Source organism: Schistocerca piceifrons, chromosome 3, assembly GCF_021461385.2.
Source record: "Schistocerca piceifrons isolate TAMUIC-IGC-003096 chromosome 3, iqSchPice1.1, whole genome shotgun sequence".
Classification (NCBI taxonomy): Eukaryota; Metazoa; Arthropoda; class Insecta; order Orthoptera; family Acrididae; genus Schistocerca; species Schistocerca piceifrons.
In genome coordinates, this window is record NC_060140.1 from 682,482,949 (window position 1) to 682,506,214 (window position 23,266).

The following is a 23,266-nucleotide window of genomic DNA, read 5'->3' on the forward strand; positions in this document are numbered from 1 at the left end:
AATTGTGCGTAAATACCCAGACCATTTAATACTAGTTGGAGGTGACTTTAACCTATTGAGTGTAGACTGGGATGTCTATGGATTCATTGCAGGGGATACTGACTGACAGTCGTGCAAAATGCTTTTGAACACATTTTAGCATCTCACTTAGACAGTGAATTAACATCACTTAGTTCCCATAAGATCAATGTAGAGGAATCATGGGCAAAGTTTAAGCGCATTGTAAATCATGTCTGGAGTGTTATGCACCTAGTAAGTGGATAAAGGATAGAAATGATCCATCATGGTTTAATAACGAAATTAGGAAGATGCAGAGGCTATTTGAGTTCAAAAGAGACCACACAAATGATGACAAGTAAAGGTTAATAGAGATTTGTGTGTCTGTGAAAAGATCTATGCGCAAAACACACAACAACTACCACCATGATACCTTAGCAAAAGATCTTGCAGAGAACCCAAGAAAATTCTGGTCCTATGTAAAATCGCTAAGCGCATCTAAGGCTTCCACTCAGTCCCTTGTTGACCAGTCTGGTGTGGCAGTTAAAAATAGTACAACGAATGCCGATGTTTTAAATTTTGCATTCAAGAAATCATTCACGCAGCAAAATCACACAAATATACAGTCATTTGACCATCAGACAGACTCTCTGGTGTACAGAAACAACTGAAAGATTTAGAAGCAAATAAGGCACTAGGTCCAGATGGAATCCCAATTTGGTTTTACAGAGAGTACTCCACAGCATTCTCCCTTACTTGGCTTGCATTTACTGCAAATCTCTCGCTCAGCACAAAGTCCCAAATGACTGAAAAAAAAGTGCAGATGATTCCTGTACATAAGAAGGGTAATTGAACAGGCCTGCAAAATTACAGAACAATATCCTTCAGTTTGTTGCAGAATCCTTGAACACCTACTCAGTTCAAATACGATAAATGTTCTTGAGACTGAAAGGCTTATGTTCACAAATCAGCTTGAGAAAGCATTGCTTGTGTAAAACTCAGCTCAACCTTTTCTCATATATATACTGTGAATTACATATGAAGGGCAACAAGCAGAGTCCATATTTCCAGATTTCCAGAACACATTTGACATGGTGCCACACTGCAGGCTCTGAACTAAGGTACAAGCATATGGAATAAGTTCAGAGATATGTGAGTAGCTCTAAGACTTCTTAAGTAATAGAACCCAGCATGTTGTCCTTGATGGCGAGTGATCATCAGAGACAAGGGTATCATCAGGAGTACTCCATATACATGTGGTAAGACCACTGCTGTTCTCTATACACATAAATGATTTAGCGGACAGGATGGGCAGCAATATGGGGTTGTTTGCTAATGATACTGTGGTGCACAGCAAGGTGTCAAAGTTGAGGAACTTCAGGAAGAGATAAGATGACTTAGGCAAAATTTGTGGTTGGTGTTATGAATGGCAGCTAGCTCTATGTGTAGGAAGATGTAAAAGTTAAAGCGGGTGAGCAGGAAAAACAAATCTGTAATGTTCGAAACAGATACAATCTTAGCAGCATGCTGCTTGACACAGGAAAGTTGTTTAAATATCTGGGCGCAATGTTGCAAAGCGATACTAAATGGAACGAGCATCTGAGAAATGTGGTAGGGAAGACAAATGGTTGACTTTCAGTTTATTGGGAAAATTTTACGAAAGTGTGTTTCATCTCTGAAGGAGACCACATAGACGACACTGGTGCGACTATTCTTGAATACTGCTCGAGCGTTTGGGATCCGTACAAGATTGGACTGAAGGACATCAAAGATATTCAAAGGAGGGCTGCAAGATTTGTTACTGGTAGGTTCGAACACCACATGTTTCGGAGATACTTTGGGAACTCAACTGGGAATCCCTAGAGGGAAAGAGACGTTCTTTTCAAATAACACTAATGAGAAAATTGACAGAACCAGTATTTGAAGCCAACTGCAAAATGGTTCTACTGTTGTAACATATGTTGCACATAAGGACCACAAAGATAAGATATGAGAAATTATGGCTCATATGGAGGCATAGAGACAGTCACTTTTCCCCTTGCTTTGCTTGTGAGTGGAACAGGAAAGAAAATGACTGGCAGTGGTATAGGGTACTGTCCAACACACACAGTATAGCGGCTTGCAGAGTGTCTATGTAGATATAGTTGCGGAAATAATGGTTCTAAAAGTACTCAAAGAAAACTAAACCTTTTAATTGCAAGTTACTGTCGTTATTAGTTTTATTAATTGCAAGTCTACAAAGTGCACGCCATAGAGTGGAGAGTTAAATAATTTATAAAATTACAGTGGCAAACTTAAACTTGTCTCTTTTTCTCATAGATAGATTCCCACAACTAAAACGTTGAAGAGGGATAGTGAACCTTTACTGCTGTAGCTAAGTTACGGAAAATCAATATTTAATCAAAGTAATTAATTATAATCATATGAAAGAATGCTCAAATTTAATACGAACACATCTGGTTATTAGCATGTGTAATTTTAATAAAGCTGAAGGAAAGCAAGCGCTATGAAGAAATTATTGTGGTCATTCAACGTACGTACTGTTCAGTGATCCTGAAAAAATCTGCACAAAAGGAAAATAAACAACTGTGTAGCATCAAAAGAATTTCTCTGAGATGTTTGTTCACAAATAGGTATTGACTTTTCTTTCTTTTTCTTCTTCTCCCCGCTCTCTCTTTTCTTTAATGGCACAAAAACTAAAATTTATGTGTAAGCAAAAGAGGCTTTGACTGTTGCTGCATTGGTCTGTGCCATGGGCTAATCTAAACCAATTTTTCACACTGTTGTTAGCAGACGTCACAATGTTACAATATGTTATTCACTTAGCTCCCCAAAAGTGAAGGATGTCTCGGTGTGTGTTAAAAATTGTCACTCAGGTAAGATCAAACAATAGACCATAATATACTGCACACCAAATGCACCAGACCACACTTACCCACAGAAGTGACGTGGAGAAACGTAAGTTTTCTTTTATTTTTTAAACTGCATTTTCTCTGCTAAAAGTATCAGTTTGATGAAGTCACAAAGATGATTTACTTTAGTTTCTAACCTGCCTGTAATAGCAAAACCGTCCAGAAACATTTCTGTGAAAGGGCTTGTGGCTGTCTGTCCCAATCAGAATCACTTTCTGCTTATGAATTCCTTCTCAACGTAGCAGATGACGGCCACTGCCTGACACCAGCCAGCACCTACTAAGGTGGTAATGACATCTTGCACATATGATTTACAGCATATGTAGCAGCACTCGAATTGGCAAGCAATAAATGATTTATTATTGTGGTTTGATTTTCTTGTGATAAATATCTTCCATAATTCAAGTGAGCATCGTACAGTATCAACTGCGGTGTGACCATTGCTCATGTAGAACATGATGCAAGGAATATTCAAGTATGTTCCCTACCATTACAAACAAATTTTACCTGAAATAAATAAATTTGTGTGTAAGTCTGTGGGTTATTGTTTGGCATGTTGTAATGCAGGTTGCTACATGCACATTTATCAAATGTCATTTTTTATTTGTGGTTCTAGCATTACTCTTGAGGTGACACTGTGGTAGAAATTTGACAGACCACTGTAAGACCTAAGGTAGAACAAAGCACACTGAGTAGATGACATTCCCTCCGAATTACTGGAATCCCTGGGAGAAAATACCACTATAAAACTATCCCATCTGACATGCAGAGAACTATCCCATCTGACATACAGAGACGAAGGAAGTCAAAAAGTAAATGTACTTTTGAAATTTCTCACTGTAGGGCTTGGTAACACTGTTAGAGTTCAGGGCTGAAGTATTGTCATCTGCAACAATTATATACAACATGCCACTTTTATTCCTGCGCTGGTCGTCGTACTATAGTAGACCATGAAACATGTCGGTCTGCACCAAGGAGGAAAGGAGGGCAATAATTCACTTTTTGTTTACAACCTGCGCAAATTATTTGTTGAATGCAAGCACAGTATGGTGCCCACTCTTTATTGCAAACCAAATTCTATGAATGAATAGAGCACTTCAAACAGGAAAGAACTTCTCTATGTGACAAGGAAAGATCGGGCAGGCCATTAATGTCAAAAACTGAGAACAATTTGGAAGTCGTTGAGGGTATGGTGATGGAAAACAAGACAAATCACACTGGACAAAATTGCCAATACTTTACGTATGTCATGGCTCAGTGTATTCCATCTTACACTACAGGTTAAATTTTCAGAAGGTGTGTGCAACCTGGGTACCGAAAGAATTGTCACAGCAGCGTAAGGTGCAATGGATGGACATCTCTCATAAACATTTGGCCTGTTATCATTGTGAGGAAGATGGATTTTTACAGTAAATCATTACTGTCGATGAATCGTGTGTGCATCTTCATAAAATGGAAAGTGGGACAGCAACCTTGGTTTGGAAGAACCCATCGTCAGCAGAAATTAAGAAATTTAAACATCAGCCAACAGTTGGTAAGATTATGCTAACATTATTCTAGGACATGGAAGGTGTGGTAGCTGTTCATTTCAACCCAAGAGACAAAACTTTGAACTGTGAGAACTACTGTGATGTGTTGCAAACTGAACTGATACCTGCAGTCAGATCCAAACACTGTGAAAAGGTGTCATCCTGCAGCAAGATAACGCTCGGCCATGTTCTGCCAAATGGACATCAAAACAATAAGGGGGCTAGGATTCATAATCTGAGATACCCGCCATACAGTCCGGACCTGAATCCAAGAATTTTCTATATGTTTGGACCATCGAAGTGAGCGTTCAGGTGAAGTAGATTTGCAACCGATGCAGAAGTTATTGATGCGGTGCAAAATTGGTGACAGCTGCAACCACAGAACCTTCTTTCTGACAGAATGAATAAGCATATGAAATGTTGGACAAAATGTGTTGAAGTGCAGGGAGGTTATATAGAAAAAATAATATATGTTTCAATTTTCTATCCTTACAATAAATATTTCTTTTCTCAAAAGACCCTTTACTTTTTGACTTCCCTTCATGACAAATACCATCAGACTACAAAAAGAATGTAACAATTCCAGCTCCAAAGAAGGCAGTTGCTGATGGGTGCAAATGTTCCTGAACTATCGGTTTAATAAGTCATAATTGCAAAATACTGACATGAATTATTTACAGACAAATAGAAAAATTGGTGAAAGCTGAGCTCAGGGAAGGTCAGTTTGGGATCTAGAGAAATCTAGGAACACACAAGGCAATACTTATACTAGAACTTAGAAGATAGGTAAAAGAAGGGCAAAATTATGTTTACCACATTTGTAAATTCTGAGAAAACTTTTGATGATGTTGATTCAAACACACTCTGAAATTCTGGTGGTAGCAGAGATAAAATACAGGGATTGAAAAGTCAAACAATGGAAAATCCAGGATGGAATGTAACAATATGGTTTCAGTTACCTGTGACTGCAGTTGTGTGTGTGTGTGTGTGTGTGTGTGTGTGTGTGTGTGAAGGCCTTAATGGCCGAAAGCTGTAATTGTGAGAGTCTTTTTGTTGTGCCTATCTCAGACTCAGCATCTCTGCTACATAGGGATTGAAAAGTTATTAACAAGTTGTATAGAAATGGGACACCACTCAAAGGACATTACAAGGTAGTAACAGTTAAGGTGTGAGATTGTGTTTTAGCTTACTGCTGGTTTGATTAAATGGTGTGTTGAGCAAGCAGTAAAGGAAATCCAGGAGGAGTTAGAAAATGGAATTAAAGTATAGGAACAAGAAACAGAAACTTTGCAGCTTGCCAAAGACATTTTAATTCTGTCAAAAACGGCTGAAGACTTGGTGTATAAGTTGACTGGAATGGATGCCGCCTTCAAAAGATGATATACGAGTAACATTAACAAAAGTAAAACAAGGGTGATGGAATGCAGTTAAATTAAATCAGGTATGGCAGAGGTAATTAGGATATGAAATGACAAGCTAGAAGTAGTAGATGAGTGGTCATTTAGTCAGCGATAAAAGTAAAGATGGTCAAAGTGAGTCAATAAAAAATGTAGAGTGGCAATAGCAAAACAAGCACTGTGAAAAGGAGAAACTTGCTGACAGTAATGTGATTCAATTGTCGGCATGTCTGGGGCATATTCTGGAAAGCAAATGAAACAAGGACAATAAACAGTTCAGACACAAAGAGAATAGAAGCTTCTGAAATGTGGTACTATAGATGAATGCCGAAGATTAGAATGGTAGATTGAATAATAAGGAGGCACTGTATCAAACTGGATAGAAAAGAAGTTTGTCACAACTTGACTAATGGAATGGATTGCTAGGACACATTCTGAGAAGGGATCTGTCCTATACAACATGTCGAAACATTCCCTGAATTCCCCCCCCCCCCCCCTCCCAAGGAAAAGTACACCGAAAGAAATACCTTGTAAAAATTTTTAGCTGCTAAAAGATATTGCAAGCATTAAAAAAAGTTGAAATTTGCCAAATCTGTATCTTGATAGGCAGCTGGAGAAATGTATATCCTTTCCGTAGCTGTAGCAGACAGTGCATCACAACGCAGTGGGCATATATCCTTGGTTGATGGCACATCAGTAAGCAGAGAACACGGCACAACATGATAGTAATTTGTAAAGTGAATTTCAGTTTCTGTTGATAGTTTCTCTGACACAACTGTTAAGAGTTATTATTCACTCAAATTCACACAATTCATTTAATATCCATAGTAATTAGTAGTTGCCTTTGCCTTATAGGTAACTGTTTGTGAGGGATGAATTAATTTTCTTGGCGATTTCTTCATATAAGCTTGCCAATAGCATCTGTCTTTGTGTAGGTTCCAGTGTTTCACAATAATGTGGATTTGAAGTTTTCAACCTTGCAAAGATGAAATATGAAGAACACAGCATGCAATGGAAGTCGCCTATTTCTCTTGAAGACTTTATTTATTCAAGTGATATTGACATTTTTTTAGTGGAAACGGACAATAACTTGGTCGACTACCTGAATTATGGTTCAAACAATAATTGTTGTACAGATTAATGTAAAAAAAACTACAGAGTACTTTCTAAGCCCAAAGAAAACAGCTTTTAGTAAGAAAGAATAGGCTATGAATTTTAAGTTAAATGAAGGTGCAAGAAAATGCTTCTACATAAGCAGTGTACAAAGCCAATTTAGTTTTGTAAAATGTGAACATAACCTGTGTACATGGAAAAAAAGATTTACACAAAATATGAAATATGTGCCAAAATGATACTCGCACAAGAGTGAAAGAAAAGCTATCCAAAAGATTTAGAACTGCTCTTGAGAGTCAATGCACCATTACCAAGGGAAATCTAGGAGACAGGGTGCTCTGAAATGCAAGTGAGATGAGCATTACTAATTTCCAGGCTTTTTCAAACTGGTTAAACAGAGTCATGAAATTATATGGTAAAGGAAGTCACGAAATTACAAAGTTTATCTTAATTAACACGTACAGATGATGCCATCAATATGTAATAACACAGAGAAATTTGTAGCTAATGTGAAGACGAAGCTTCTTGTTGCATCCTAAAATACTGTGTATACAGACTGCAATTGGACAGACACAAAATATACTAATCGGGCAGCAGCAGGAGAAAACACATACAAAAGGTATCACAGTCTGTAAGCTTTTGGAGCCAGTGGCTCCTTTTTCTTCATGCAGAAGGGCTGAAGTGGAAGAAACTGGGGTGAAAGAAAAGGACAGGTGAGGTTTTGAGGACTGCACCGGACAACATTTGGAAATCTGAGGGCTCAAAGGTGGAAGATAAGGTAACATGCAAAACAGAGATTGCTGCTAAAACATTGTGCACAAGTTAATAAAAGTGAAAATCTAAGTGCATTGTACATTATAGAGATGGGAGTGGGATGGTGAAAAATAGACAGATCAGAAAATGAAAGATGTAGAAAACTAAAAGGGAGTGAAGAAAGGTGTAGTTACTGTGAAGAAATGCTAAGTCCAGGTGGGTGGTGAGAAACCAGGACATGTTGTATCACTAGTTCCCAACTGCAGACCTCTGAGAGACTGGTGTTTGGAGGAAGAATCTAGAAACCAGGCACTGAAGGCACAACTCCCATGTTGTAGAGCATCATCTCCAACAGGATATTGTGTGTTGCCAGTATAGATCCTCTGCTTATGCTCATTGATCCTAATTAATAATTTGCTGTTAGTCATGCCAATGTAAAAGGCCAAATAGTGGTTATATATATGTATGATGTGTGTCATTTCACAGTTGGCTCTCCCTTTGACAGTATACATTTTGCCAGTTACAGAGCTGGTATAGGTGGTGGAAGGAAGGTGCATAGGGCAAGTTTTGCAGAGGGGATGGTCACAGGGGTAGGAGCCATAAGGTAGGGAGATGGGTGCAGATGAAGCGTTCAGTTTAACAAGGATACGAGGTCTGTTCAAAAAATTCTGGAACATTCGCAATTTCACGCCAACGATGTGTTGGAGTGAAATGCGATTAGGATCCCTGCACACACCTTTGTTTAATGTGTAACTGCCAGAGGTTTCATTATTGTATGTCTGTTGGTTATTGTTCAATGCTGTATTAAGTAGAATGTTGTGCCGTACAGTTTGAAAATTTCGAGAAGGTAGAGTTTAAGGAGCAATACATATGCATTAAATTTTGCGTGAAACTCAAGAAAACCTTTACAGACACACATCAAATGATGCAGAAAGCCTACAGTGATAAGTGCTTAAGCCGAACTCAGTGTTACAAATGGTTCACATGGTTTAAAAATGGCCGGACAGAAGTTAAAGATGACCCTCATTCAGGACACCCTTCGAGACGTCTACCGACAACTCTCCTGTCAGGAACGTCAATGGAAATGGCAATGGAAATGTCGTGTGGCTAGGGCCTCCCGTCGGGTAGACTGTTTGCCTGGTGCAGGTCTTTCGATTTGACGCCACTTCGGCGACCTGCGCGTCGATGGGGATGAAATGATGATGATTAGGACAACACAATACCCAGTCCCTGAGCGGAGAAAATCTCCAACCCAGCCAGGAATCAAACCTGGGCCCTTAGGATTGACAGTCTGTCACGCTGACCACTCAGCTACTGGGGCGGACAGGAACGTCAATGAAACTGTGTGTGCCAATCGAAGACTGATTGTCCAAGAGATTGCAGAAGAATGTATCATTTCACTTGGATCATGTCATGAAACCCTTCACAGCATCTTGAAATGCATCGTGTTGGCACCAAATTCGTCCCACAGTTCATGAGTCAAGATCAGGAAGACCTTCATCTCTCAATCTGTGAGGAGCTTCTAAGTCACACAAATGAGAACAAGATGTTCCTTAGGAGACTCAGATTTGGATCTGTAGTTATAATATTGACACCAAAGTTCAATCTTCACAATTGGTCAGGAAAGGTTCTCCAAGATCAAAAAAACTTGTCATGCCTGGTGAAAAGTCAAAGTCGTGCTGATATTTTCTCTGACTTTGAAGGATTAGTTCATCAAGAATTCATGCCACAGAGATAAACTGTTAATCGATGGTAATATTGGGAGGTTTGCGACAACTGTGAGAAAATATGAGAAGGAAATTACCTGAAATGTGGTGAGTGAATTCATGGCACTTGCTACACGATAATGCACCCGCACATTCATCCCTGTTGGTGCCAGACTTTTGTACAAAAAACGAAATCACTGTGCTGCCTCATCCCCCACACTCTCCAAACCTGACCACTGCAGACATTTTTTTATTCCCAAAGTTGAAAACCCCGTTGAAAGGACAAGGATTTGCAACAACAGACAAGACAAAAGAAAATTCGCAGACAGCACTTTGCGCGATTCAGCAAGAGGCATACCAAGAATCCTTCCGGAAGAAGAAACACCATTGTGAGAGGTGTACCAAATGTGGAGGAAGAGTATTTTGAAGGAACCATGCTCAATAAGCAAAATTTTGTGGGCAAAGTCCCAGAATTTTTTGAACAGACCTCATCTTGTGGAGACTGGGAGAGCGATGAAAAGCTATTCTAGATGTTGTGGACAAAACCTCCAACAGAACAGACCTCATTTCAATGCATGATTTTAGGAAGTCAATGTCTTGTCAAAGTAGCTGGTTAATACTTTCAAGACCAAGATAATACTTAGTGGCAAGGGATGTACTCCTAAGTTGTTTTTTGGAAGATTGGATGTGATGGCCCACAAAATATCAACTTGCATCCCTAATCTGAAAACCTTTCCAACAACGTACCTGACACTGAACCCTGCCTTGAACAGTTCCGACCACTATCCCAACGTGATCCACCACCACTATCTCACACACCTACAAAGAATTCCTCACATTCAGCATTGCTTCACAACCCTTCCTCAGGTCCCTACAACATGATCCTAATCTGTCCTCTGCAGAACTCCAGGCTCTTCACTCCCTAAAAGCTGATGACTCCATCATTTTCTCCCAGCAGACAAGGGATCTACCAATGTGGTACTTAACTGACTTGTGTTATGTAAGTGAAGCCCTACACCAGATGTCTGACACCTCCACATACAGCATCTCCCATCAAGATCCCATACCTGTGATTCAAACTTTCAAACTGAACTGCAGCCCCTCCCTAAAACCTCAGGCCCTTCACAAGGACTAACACCTTAATCCATAGAACTTCTTACCCCACTCAAACCATGCATCCTAAGCTCCACAAACCCAATCACCCTGGCCATCCCGTAGTTACTGGCTTCAAAGCATCCATATATCTGCCTTAGTTGATCAACACCTGCAACCCACAGTACAAAGACCTTCCTCCAATATTAAAGACACCAACCATTTCTTAGATTGTCTGAAATCTGTGTCTGTCCCACTCCCAACAGACAAGTTGCTTGTTACCGCTGATGCCACCTCCCTCTATACCAACATTCCCCATGTACATGGTCTGTCTGCTGCTGAAAATTTCTTCATTCTGCACCCACCTGATTCCAGATGTATGACATCCTTTCTCTTCATCATAATCAACTTTATACTTATAAAGAACTACTTCATCTCTGAGGAGCAAACATACAAACAAATCAGGAGTAAAGCCTTGGGAACCAGGACCGGTCCTTCCTATAGCAACCTTTTCATTTGTCACTTGGAAGGGGGTTTCCTGGGATCCATAAGCCTTCAGCTATTGGTTTGTTTTAGATACATTGATGACATCTTTGCCATTTGGGCTCATGATGAGACTGATCTGTTAAAATTCCTGGAATCTCTAAATACATTCTCCTAATTAAATTACACATGCTCCTATTCCGAATACCATGCTACTTTCCTTGACATTGCTCTCACCCCCACCAAAGATCGGCTACACACTTCACTTCACATTAAACCTACTAACAAACAACAGTACTTATATTTTGACAGTTGCCAACCTTTCCATGTCAAATTTTCCCTCTCATACAGCCTTTGCATTTGAGGCAAACATATTTGTTCAGACACACACTCTTTACAGCAATACACCACCACTCTCACCTTGGCGCTCACCGGACATTATTATTCCCAATAGCTTAGTTCAAACGCAGATTTTCCGGGCCATCACATCCAATCCTGCTACAGCTGATACCTGCAAAAAGCAGCTTAGGGGTACACCATTTCTCACTCACAACAGGATGCCGCAACTTGGGTTGACAGATTTACTTCAAACTTTGTGCACCTTTAGTAGGCCATTAAAACAACATAATGCGCAAGTAGTAAGGTGCACTACTCTGGCAATTCTGAGAAAATCGCAAGAGAACCTTTACATGTCTATTATGTAACTGATGTATCTGTGCATAGATTCTAGACATTATTGTTCGAGATGGTCAAGTGGTTAATGTTTGAGCTCTGCAAAACAAGCACATTTTGGGCGGTTGTTCAACTCCAGCTCAAACTTCATTTTTAATTTATGTTTTATTTCATCACTGGTCATATTATTTAATTTATATGACCATTGAGAGGTAATAGTGCACCTTAGCAGCTAAAATTTTGACAGTGCATTTCTATTCTTATTATGTTACAGATTTAAGTTTAGTTTTCGACATGTCAGATTGCACCACTGCCTTGTGAGGCATCTATGAATCGCCAATTTTATAATGGAAGATAGTGTTAGGGGAGGGGGACAAAAATATTTGAGGGTCAAGGCTTGAAAACAGTAAGCAGGTCCTAGTAGATGTTAACTTCAATAACTATGAAAGGATGCATACGACTGATTAGTGTGGAGAGTTGCATCAAACCTGTCTTAGGACTGAAAACCACAGCAACAATAACAACATATGTACGCTTCTATAATGAAGATCCCTGCCCCAGTCTTCTCAATGATTTGAAGCAGCCCTCCAAGACTTCCTCTCCAGTACTAACCTCTTCACCTCTTAGTGCAGGACATGCTAACGTCCAACAAAACTCACAGCAGTGAAAGACAGATGGCAGCAAACTGATTATCTAATTGTAACATATAGAATGCTTGTAGTGACCATCATTTTAGTTGCATGTTAAATGATATGATCTGTCAGTCAAATTATTTATTAAATGAAAACAATTGTTACAGGCAAGTATAGTGAGCAACAAGTTGCCAAGAAGAGAGAATCCTGTACAACAACAAAGAGAAATGTGCATGTCTACACTCAGTCCTGATTGTCAGCCAACACAACACTGTCTTGGTAACATTCACAAGGCAGAAAACACACAACATTCAGATCAGTTCAGAACTCATTCAGCATCTGTCAACAGATGGAATTAAATTAAAATTAGTGTCACCAACTAACTCACATTCAGCCAGCAATAATCAATTATTCTGAAAGATTCTTATTTACAGGTGACTCTGAGTTAGTAAATATATGTTTCTGAGTCCATGAAGATTGTTAAATGTAGAAACTACAACCATCTCATCTTCTATATTATAAATCGTCCAATTTCACCGTCACTGAGACAATTAGGAAGTGCCGAAAGCTGCAGTTGTTCACTAGTGTAGTGGCACTGTTGTTACACTTTTTGAGTGGTAAGTGACAGTTGTAATATCGCTAGGGACAAAATTTTTCTCTCTTCTATGACAGAGCTGTATATCTATTGGTGACAAACTTTTAGAATTGTGCAGCTGTTAATGACTGAGTTTTTCCTCCTCCTGTTGCGATATTACACAACTTTGGTGAATAAATTTTGGCAGTGAATAATTTATTATGTGGGTTTTGTTATGCATCACTCCCTCTTCTATATCTCCATACTTTCTCGATAGTCCTTTAAAGCTTGAGTATGACTGTCGACTGCACATAGAGAGAGATCATTCTGAGACCTAAAGTGCATCACATACTGCTAATTCTTAACAATTTGGACATCATCTTGTTACAGATACTTTGTGTTATAAAAATTGAGTTTTGTTGTAAGGTTAACACGTTAAATTTTACTTACCTTTTACAGTATTTTTATGTTACTTTATTGAACACAGCATGAAAATGTAAGAGAGAAATTAAGCCCGAAAAACATTCTCCTACAAGTTAACTTGCCAGACCAAATCTGAAGCACATTTTCTACATCTTCATCTACACTATTCAAGCCACCGTATGTTGTGTGACTGAGAGTACCTTGTACCACTATTAATTATTTCCTTTCCAGTTTCACCTGCAAATAGAGTAAGAGAAAAATAGTCTATATACCTTCATAAAAGCCCAAATTTATCTTATTTATGTATATTGGCAGCAGCAGGACCATTCTGCACTCAGCTTCAAATGCCACTTCTCTAAATTTTCTCAACAGTGCTCTGAGAAAAGAACATCATCTTCCCTCCAGGGATTCACAAACCATCTCTGTAATTCTTGTATGTTGGTCAAATCTACCAGTAATAATCTAGCACCCCTACTCTACATTTTCCTGGGGCACTTCTGATGATACCCATTGTCTCTGATCAACACTCACAGTCCAGGACAACATATTGGGTTCTCTTTGTTAAGAAGTCAGCTAAAGTCTAGATCAGAGTGAGCTGCAGTCATGCCAGTGCTTCCATACTGCTCATAGGTTGGCTACACATCAGTTTCGTGTAGAAAATGGCTCGATTCTTTGACAAAACCAATCATAGTCGAGAACAGAAGCAAGAATTTCTAGAGGCGTATTTGAAACCATTGACAGAAGATCACACTATTGCTGAAAACCAATTATATGGAAAGTTGTCATGTAATCTACGCCAAAATAAATATCATAATTGATTTTGACTCTTATGCATTTATTTTCCTTGAAGTCAAAATGATGACCACTCTCAGATCTTCGATAAATGTTTGTTACCAGTAAACGACCTCACAATCCGAAACAACAGTGTGACAGTGTTGATGTAATCACAGAGCATTTCATCAGACAAAGAGTGGCAGATTAACATAACCACAGTATTCCTGGTGCACACAGTTTGATACATCCAGGATCCAGGAATGTCACACACGTACATTGTCTTTCATAATGTTGACACAATTACACAACCAATATGTTCCTTATTGAATGTTTCTGAAAAGTTAAAGGTAGTGCATGTCACTGCAAAGATGACTAGAAAAACAAAAGGAAGGTGTTGATGAAGATGTTAGGTGGTCTTACTTTTGATTAAATGAATGCAGAGATGTTAATCATGTGAGAGCTTGCCACTGACTGGCTATTTTGGGTGGGATTGGTCTTATGAAGGGTGACGTAAAGATTTTTGCGGATTTCGGAATCCTATAATCATTTGAAAATGATGAGGTTAAGTTTTACTACTTTGGACTGGCTATATACTCAGACCAAAAGTTGGTTTATAAAATATGTTGCATGTTATTCTATTAGAAAAGTTCATGCAACCATTTTATTAATCTGTGTTAGGAAACACCCCAACTACAAGTATGGTAGCCATATTTAAATGTATAATGCCATATGTTAATTTTATTAATTTTTTAATTAATCACTTAACAGATTAATAAAGGATGCCTTTCAGTCCAGAAATATAATGTCTATGAAAATACATGGATGAACTTGAGAAGTACACAGGTATTATGGCACAAAAGATGATAGTGTGCCTGGTTCCAAACTTTAAGTACATATATATATTTAAAGTGAATTATTTTCCAGCGAATCAAAATATCTTCTCACAGAGAATGGAATGAGTGCTTTCCAGTGAGTAGTATCACTTCTTCAGATTCTGCTGATCGGCTCATTCTAAATTTCCTATCTCAAATAATAGTAAAGTTTTCAGTTGATAATAACTTTTAATTAGTACAGACTACAGCAGAACTAATTACACGTATAGAATATCAGCACATTGAAAGAAAAAGCCTAATAATAATACCAAGTGAGAATATTGTACGTATTGAGCAAATGTGATATACCTACAGTATATGTAATCATATCCAGTTGAAATAAAAATGGGAAAAAACAGTTATTTGGCAAGGCTGAGCTATTAACAAGGGGTTCCAGTTCCAGGTTGCTTTGTTATAGTTTCTGTTGTGGCCTACTCTAAACAGGTTTCATCCCGTTGGTAGCAGGAGTCGCCACATTAAAATGGCATTCAGTACAATGGTGGATTTATTTATTTTATTTATTTATTTATTGTTCTGTGGGACCAAATTAAGGAGAAGTCTCCATGGTCATGGAACAAGTCAATACATGAAATTATAACACGATATTAGAAACAGATAAAATGAAATATAAAAAACATATTCAGGTGACAAGTAAGTTTAAATAAAGAAAATCAACAATGTAACACTGGAATTTGCTTAATTTTTTAGATCTTACAGGAGCTCCTCGACAGAATAGAAGGAGTGAGCCATGAGGAAACTCTTCAGTTTAGACTTAAAAGCGTTTGGGCTACTGCTAAGATTTTTGAGTTCTTGTGGTAGCTTATTGAAAATGGATGCAGCAGAATACTGCACTCCTTTCTGCACAAGAGTCAAGGAAGTGCATTCCACATGCAGATTGGATTTCTGCCTAGTATTAACTGAGTGAAAGCTGCTCACTCTTGGGAATAGGCTAATATTGCAAACAACAAACGACATTAAAGAAAATATATACTGTGAGGCCAATGTCAGAATTCCCAGACTATTGAATAGGGGTCGACAAGACGTTCTCGAACTTACACCACATATAGCTCGAACAGCCCATTTTTGAGCCAAAAACACCCTTTTTGGATCAGAAGAATTACCCCAAAAAACAATACCATACGACATAAGCGTATGAAAATATGCGAAGTAGACTACTTTTCGTGTTGAAGTGTCACTTATGTCAGATGCTGTTCTAATGGTAAATAAAGCAGCATTTAGTTTCTGAACAAGATCCTGGACATGGGCTTTCCACAACAGCTTACTATCTATCCGAACGCCTAGGAACTTGAACTGTTCCGTCTCGCTTAAATATGCCCATTCTGTCTGATCAAAATATCGGTTCTTGTTGAATTGTGAGTTAGAAACTGTAAAAACTGAGTCTTACTGTGATTTAACATCAAATTATTTTCCACAAGCCACGAACTTATTTCATGAACTACATTATTTGAAACTGTTTCAATATTACACACAAGATCCTTCACTACCAAGCTGGTGTCATCAGCAAACAGAAATATTTTTGAATCACCTGTAATACTAGAAGGCATATCAGTTATATAAATAAGAAACAGCAGTGGCCCCAGCACCGACCCTTGGGGAACGGCCCACTTAACAGTGCCCCATTGGGACTGAACATCACTACCACTCTCAATATTGCGGAGAATTACCTTCTGCTTTCTGTTCTTAAAGTAAGAGGCGAACCAATTGTAAGCTACTCCCCTTACTCCATAATGGTCCAACTTCTGCAGTAATATTTTGTGGTCAACACAGTCAAAAGCCTTCGTTAAATCAAAGAAAACTCCTAGCGTTCGCAACCTTTTATTTAATCTGTTCAAAACCTCACAGAGAAAAGAGAATATAGCATTTTCAGTTGTTAAACCATTTCTAAAACCAAACTGAACATTTGACAGCAAATTATGTGAATTTAAATGCTCCAGTAATCTTGTATACACAACCTTCTCGATAAATTTAGCAAACACCGATGGCATAGAAATAGGTCCATAATTGTCAATATTATCCCTGTCTCCCTTTTTATAAAGTGGCTTCACTACAAAGTACTTTAATCGGTCAGGAAACCGACCACTCCTAAAGGAAAAGTTACAGATATGGCTAAGTACCGGGCTAACATACATAGAACAATACTTCAGTATTCTGCTAGATACCCCGTCATATCCATGAGAGTTCTTGGTCTTTAGTGATTTAATTATTAACTCAATCTCCCTCTTGTCAGTATCATGGAGAAGCATTTCAGGTAACAGTCTCGGAACACTTTTTTCTAAGAGCGCTTCACTTTGTTTTACCGGAGGTGAAGGACATCTTTTGATGCATGTTAAAAATTGTGATCCATGTGAAATCGAACACAAGACTGTAATACATGCATCCATCAGGCCACTTGAATCTGTAGAAATGATGTGGAGAAACATAGACTTCCTTTCTTTTTTAAACTCTGTTTCGTTTGTACCATCGTACTTCCGAACCTGGTGTAAGGGTACTGTGCACTCCAATTCAAAGCAACAAAAATCAGCGTGTGACCATGTATACATTTTTGCTTGAATCTTATCAACTTCTTCATTGAGTGTACTTATTTAATATTCAGTACTCTGACTGATTGTGAGGTAGTGTGCCTTTATGTTAACTGCATTAAACAACACTGTATATTGAGGCCTAAAAAAAGTTTAAAGCCATGGTCAGTGTGAGTTCAAAATGATAATCTTATGCATCTTGCGGCACAAAGAAGGTGTCTACTGTGAACTGTTTCTGTAGGTATGTCCATTGCAATTGGTCCTTGTTGTCATTTACTGGGGCACTTTGTGGTCGGAGTGGGAAAACTGTTCAAGAAGCCTGCATCAAGTATTTCTGTTGCACTCTGATGATTCCACAAAAGAGCTTGTGTTCTTGTATCCTGAAATGTTTATTTTTTTCACTCCATATCAAACAACCACCAGGAAAATTTAGAAAGGCAGATTTGATATTCCTAGATTTCTGGAAAGCATTTGAAATTACATCCCACTCCAGACTAACGAAGGTGCTAGCATATGAAATGGATTCCCAGATATATGACTGGCTCTAACACTCCGCAGGTAAAAGTCTGGAACAGGGCCAGTGGTGTACTAATGTGTTTCATGCAGGAATGTTGTCAGTACCTGCCGTGGGGTATGATGGGAGCAAAAGAACGTGTATTGGTTGTTTATATGAGCCAATGAGAGAGCAGCAGACAGATGATGTGTTCTGAATTTGAAGTAATACATTCGTAAAAATGTATGAAAAATTGCTGTAAATGAGGTGTATAAATTTAATTGCTCCTTGTTTGAGTCACAGCTAGTTAAACTGTGCTACCATCTGCAAACCAAGGACAGCATTGCAACCCATAATATATTTGGAAAAGCAGTGAAATATTTCTCTTCTCTATATCGCAACATAGTTGGTCTACGCAAGCTCACTGGATCAGTGTTCTTTAATTAAATCAAGGGAGGAGGTAGGTGGATCAATGTTTGTTAATACAATGAACATATAACTGTATTATGAATAAACATTGATCCATCATTGCAGGTAAGCAAAGTTCCCAGATAGTTGTCACAGCAATCAGAAACTGTGTTACAAACAAACTTTAGTTTCTGCGTTATTATCAAAAAATAGAAAATAAAAGTCTTTATCCATTTGTGAACAGATGGCCTCAAGAAATTCTTTTTGTGCTAGACAGTTCTGTTTCTTTTCTTACTAATAAGATTTTTTTCAAGATTACTAAATAATAAATGATCACAATAACATCTTCTTAGTATTCGCTTTCAATTCAGTACATTAAAGTCACATATGCATTTTTCTTTTTAGTAGCATACACATCGTGAGCAATATATGGAACTGCAACACAAAAATGATAAGACCAAGACATAAATGACTGATTTTTGCTTTTGTTGATCTATGTTGTTAACTGGTCACAGTTAATAAGCAAGCTTGTAATTTTAGCAACAAAACTGTGTTCTGAGTTGTTGCTTCAAATAACCATTTGTGTTTGTATTATATCTGAACATTCTATCATATAATTAACATGATAAAAAAGTTGGTTTTCGATCATTTAGCTGCAGCAGTAAATGTTTACTATTCACTGTCAACATTTTTAGTTGTTGGTATTAATGTATGAGAACTATAAACAGGCAGCAGCACTGACAAGACAGCTGCCTTATATTCATCTTATATTTATATTAATATTTTAATTGTTATGTCTACCACAGTGTTGAAACTAGTGGAGGTGACAATAAGAATGAAATCTTCACCTCTCAAGAAAATCATCAGTGTTATGCCCACCAGACAGTTGTCGCTTTACTAGCACCTGACAGGGCCAGTGGACGGACACTGTCACACAGCCAGTCCGAAAATGGTTGGCCTCGGTGAACTCTAGTACTTCATAATACGGAGTGTAAAGCAGGATCATGCTAGTCCAGCCCACCAGCACAGAAATGCTGTTAGTACTCGACCAAATAGTTAGTGGTTTTTGTTTTACATAAATATTTGACAATTGGAAACAACAGGAAAAATTATATGGATCTAAGTGCAGTTACAAGGACTACATTAATGCACAACATTGTTCGCATACAGACATGAAATCATGTTAATACCAATAAATAAATATGCTTACAGTTTTTGTCATGTCCTTCTCTGGAGATGTGATTATCGGTTTCTTAGTGACTCACTGAACATCCCTCAATAAAGTCTAATATATTCGAACTGTGGTATTTCAACTCTTGTTTATATTATCTCCAACCACTAACTACTTTGACATGAATGTAGAAAACCATGTGTCAGTTGTGAAGAGCTTAAACTGCTGTGGGGAAAAATGAAATTGCAGATCAGTTACTAAATCCATTTACAACTCCACATCATGTCATACAAAAATGTGCACATCATGAGGAATGTTTTTACTGGCTGTGATTCTTGTGAATTACTATTTTCCTTCCTCATTTTATGGTAGAAGAAAATCATTGAAATTAGTCTTTCATTAACTCCTAACTCTGGTCTGTTGGTATTTAACGTTTTTGTTTCCTGTAAGGTACAGTAGGAACATATGAGACATATAGTATGTTGATAGACATATAGGTGGTAAACATACAGTATGTTGACAGCAGCGTCTCTCCTTGCCTGTTATGCTATGTAACAGATAGTCAAGCTTTTCAGTTCAGCATAACAAAAGGCAAGGTATCTTGTAACTTATGTCACTGAATATGTGAGAATATATGTGTGGTGCAGGCAGGAGCAGGAAAATACAATGAGGGTGGAGAGAAGTGTATATCTGTGTGGTGCAGGCAGGAGCAGGAAAATACAACAAGGGTGAAGAGAAGTGATAAGCTTAGTTTGAAGATCCAGAAATAAACATATCAGTCTCAGCACGCAGAGATGACAGTTGCTTTCTAGTGTGTGTGTGTGTGTGTGTGTGTGTGTGTGTGTGTGTGTGTGTGTGTGTGTGTGTGTGTCCACATATCCCTTTGTGTATCTGAAAGCGGACTCTGTCTGACAGTTTGTACTATCCAACAGTCTTCATCATTCATTGTGCCTGACTGCCACTCAGTACCTCCTCCATGTGGTAGGCAGGAAACTGTCATATTTCATATAGTTGTTAAGAAATTTAATTTAGTATTACATACATGTCAGTCACATACAAATATAAAATTAAACCTTATTACGAATCATATAACACTGCTCCATGATTACATACACATTGTGATGGATTTATCAAATTTAGAGGAACTTTATTATTAATCATGTACAAACAAAAACAGAAAGACGTAACTCGAATGAACAAATCAGACTATATCCCAAATTTTTCTGCTATCAAAAATAATTAAGAGAACAACATGATAATTACAAAAAAATTTCTTTTTCTTACTTTCATACAATTTGTTATTATCTCATAGGAATTTCTATTACTTCCAAGTAAGTTAAAAGATTTCAGTGCTAGTTCTATTTCACACATTTCTGTACTACAGAAAAATTCATTAGATCACAATGTAGGTCACATTTTCTTCTTGCATTATGGTTGCAGTACAGTTGATTGTGAGAAAGTTATGACTTAAAAAAGGCTAAGACAGGAGGTTTTTGGAGACACTACGCATATAACTCTTAATAATCTCATTTTGAGTGTAGACCTTTTTCTTCCAGGGAACTGCCTTAGAAAACATTCACAAACCCACAAATTAATGAAAATATTTCATTCATATTCGGAATTATTCTGACAGCAAGTGTTGTGGACCACATGCTTTCAATTTACAAAATTAGGAGCATGTGCGACTCCCAATTTTGCTACAATCAACATTACACACCACTGGTATCCACCTATACTATATGGTTTGACACTGGCATCCCCTTGGGGGCAATATTCTGGAGGGGAAATACTTTCCCTTTCAGATTTCCAGGTGCTGTGTACTAAGGAGGAGGGCATCAGAAAAATCTCTTCAGTTTTGTAATAAAGGGAAGTGGGAGGGGGGTGGGGGTGACATTGTAGGAGGAGACCAAGATTTGACAACAGCACACAGAGCCAAATGGATGTAGATTGCAGTAGTTATTCAAAGATGAAAAGATCTGAACAGAAAAGACAAGCAAGAAGAGTTGCACCAAATAAGTCTTGGCCTTCAAAGTAACCATTGTTAGCTACAACATACTTCTCACATCAGTTGTAAAGCTGTTGGACACTGTCAACAATTTTTCTTGTGCAATTGCTCAAAGCACTGTGGTCACACAATTGTTGCATATCTGCAGCGTTACAGGAGATGAGACATGGTGCTACCAATTACATCCTGAGACCAAGTGATGGTCAGTGGCATGATGTTCATTGTCTTCCCTGCCTCCCAAATTGTTGAAATCCAAAATTAAAGGTGTTGATCGCTTTTTTCGAAAGCAAGGTCCTGATCCATCACGAATTTCTATCCGAGGGAGGCGAGGAAGATGACTGTCGTCTGGTCTCCGGATAGTACTAGTAGCACCTTGTCTCACCTCCTGTAATGATGCGGACATCCAACAATGCATGACTACGTTACTTCAAACGATTTCAAAAGAAGTGTTTACTGACAGTTTTCAATAGCTTTACAATTAATGTCAGAAATGCGTTGTAGCTAATGGTGATTACTTTGTTTGTAACTCTCGTTTTCTTTATTTTCTGAGACCATTCAACAAAATTTTCGGATGCACTTTGTATAATAACATAACACATTGTAATGCATCATGGTGATAGGTTTTCATTATCATGTTCTTGTGTTTAAAAAGATGCTTTATGCCACCATACCTTATGTAAATTGCCTTTTGACAGAGCTGCCCTCATTTTCATTTCCTTGCACTTTTCAGCAAATCCCTCAACCTGCCACTAGAACAAAACAAGAAAGAAATTGTTGCAAACAAAACCAAAGAAATTTGTCTGAGTATTTTATCTAAAAGTAAAATTCACTTGAGACAGCTACTTGGTCCAAACCACTTGTGACCACCAGTCAAAAGCCCAAATAACTATATTTCACAGTTCGGACATGCAGGAAGAGAGTCAATGAGGTTCCGGAAGGTACCAACAGGGATGTGGACCCATGCCAGTTCCATTGCCATGGCCAAGTGCACTATGTTTCTCGGTTGAGGATCCAAGATTCATGGCACAAACAGTATCAAGGTAGTCACCGCATATTCTTGACTGAGTTTTGGATTCAAGCTCAGGCAGAAGAGGGGACAGAGGAGGCGAGAGGGGAGGGGGGGGGGGGGGAGCAAGCAGTGGAGCAGGAGGACAGTGAACTCACTCTGGTCTCTTGGTACCAAGCACTTACACTACAAACTGTGTGACGCATTCCATTGTTCTGCAGGTAGATGCTATCTTGCCAAGGAAAAATAAATTGCATGTATGGGTGGACGTGATCCCCAAAAATTGATGCACACTTGTGTTGAACCACTGTGCCTTCCAGAATGATGAGATCACCCGGGGAATGCCACAAAAACATTCGCTACACCATAAACCCCCTCCACCAGCCTGAACCTTTCCAACAATTGTTGCAGCACTATACATGCCAAAAGCCATCTGTCTGATGGAGCATAAACCATGATTATTCTGAAAAGGCCACTTTTTGCCACTCAGTGGACATCCAGCTGCAGCACTGGCATGCCAATTCCAACCTTTGCCGCTGATGGACAGCAGCCAGCATGTGTGCATGAACTGGACCATTGCTGCAGAGGCCTATATCCAGCAACAATTGTTGGACAGCCATTGAAGAGACACTGTAGGTAGCCCCTTGGTTCATCTGGGCGGCAGTTGCTCAACAGCTGCACATTCATTCACCCATACATATCTCTGCAGCTGTT

General features: G+C 38.5%; 1 protein-coding gene across 4 annotated transcripts in view; it reads right to left on the reverse strand.

Moving 5' to 3' along the window:
* The window catches only part of LOC124787781, a 340,611-nt gene that overhangs the window by 284,494 nt on the left and 32,851 nt on the right, over nucleotides 1–23,266 (reverse strand). For 2 of the 4 annotated variants that reach the window (XR_007016010.1, XM_047254678.1), the window contains exon 3: nucleotides 22,218–22,295. Coding sequence is in view for 3 of the 4 variants with exons in the window: in XM_047254678.1 (XP_047110634.1) it covers nucleotides 22,218–22,295 (78 nt within the window). In the remaining variant the exon portion in view is untranslated. Of the gene's footprint in view, nucleotides 1–19,580; nucleotides 19,767–22,217; nucleotides 22,296–23,266 lie in introns of those variants that run through there. The other 2 variants (XM_047254679.1, XM_047254680.1) reach the window with 2 other exon arrangements.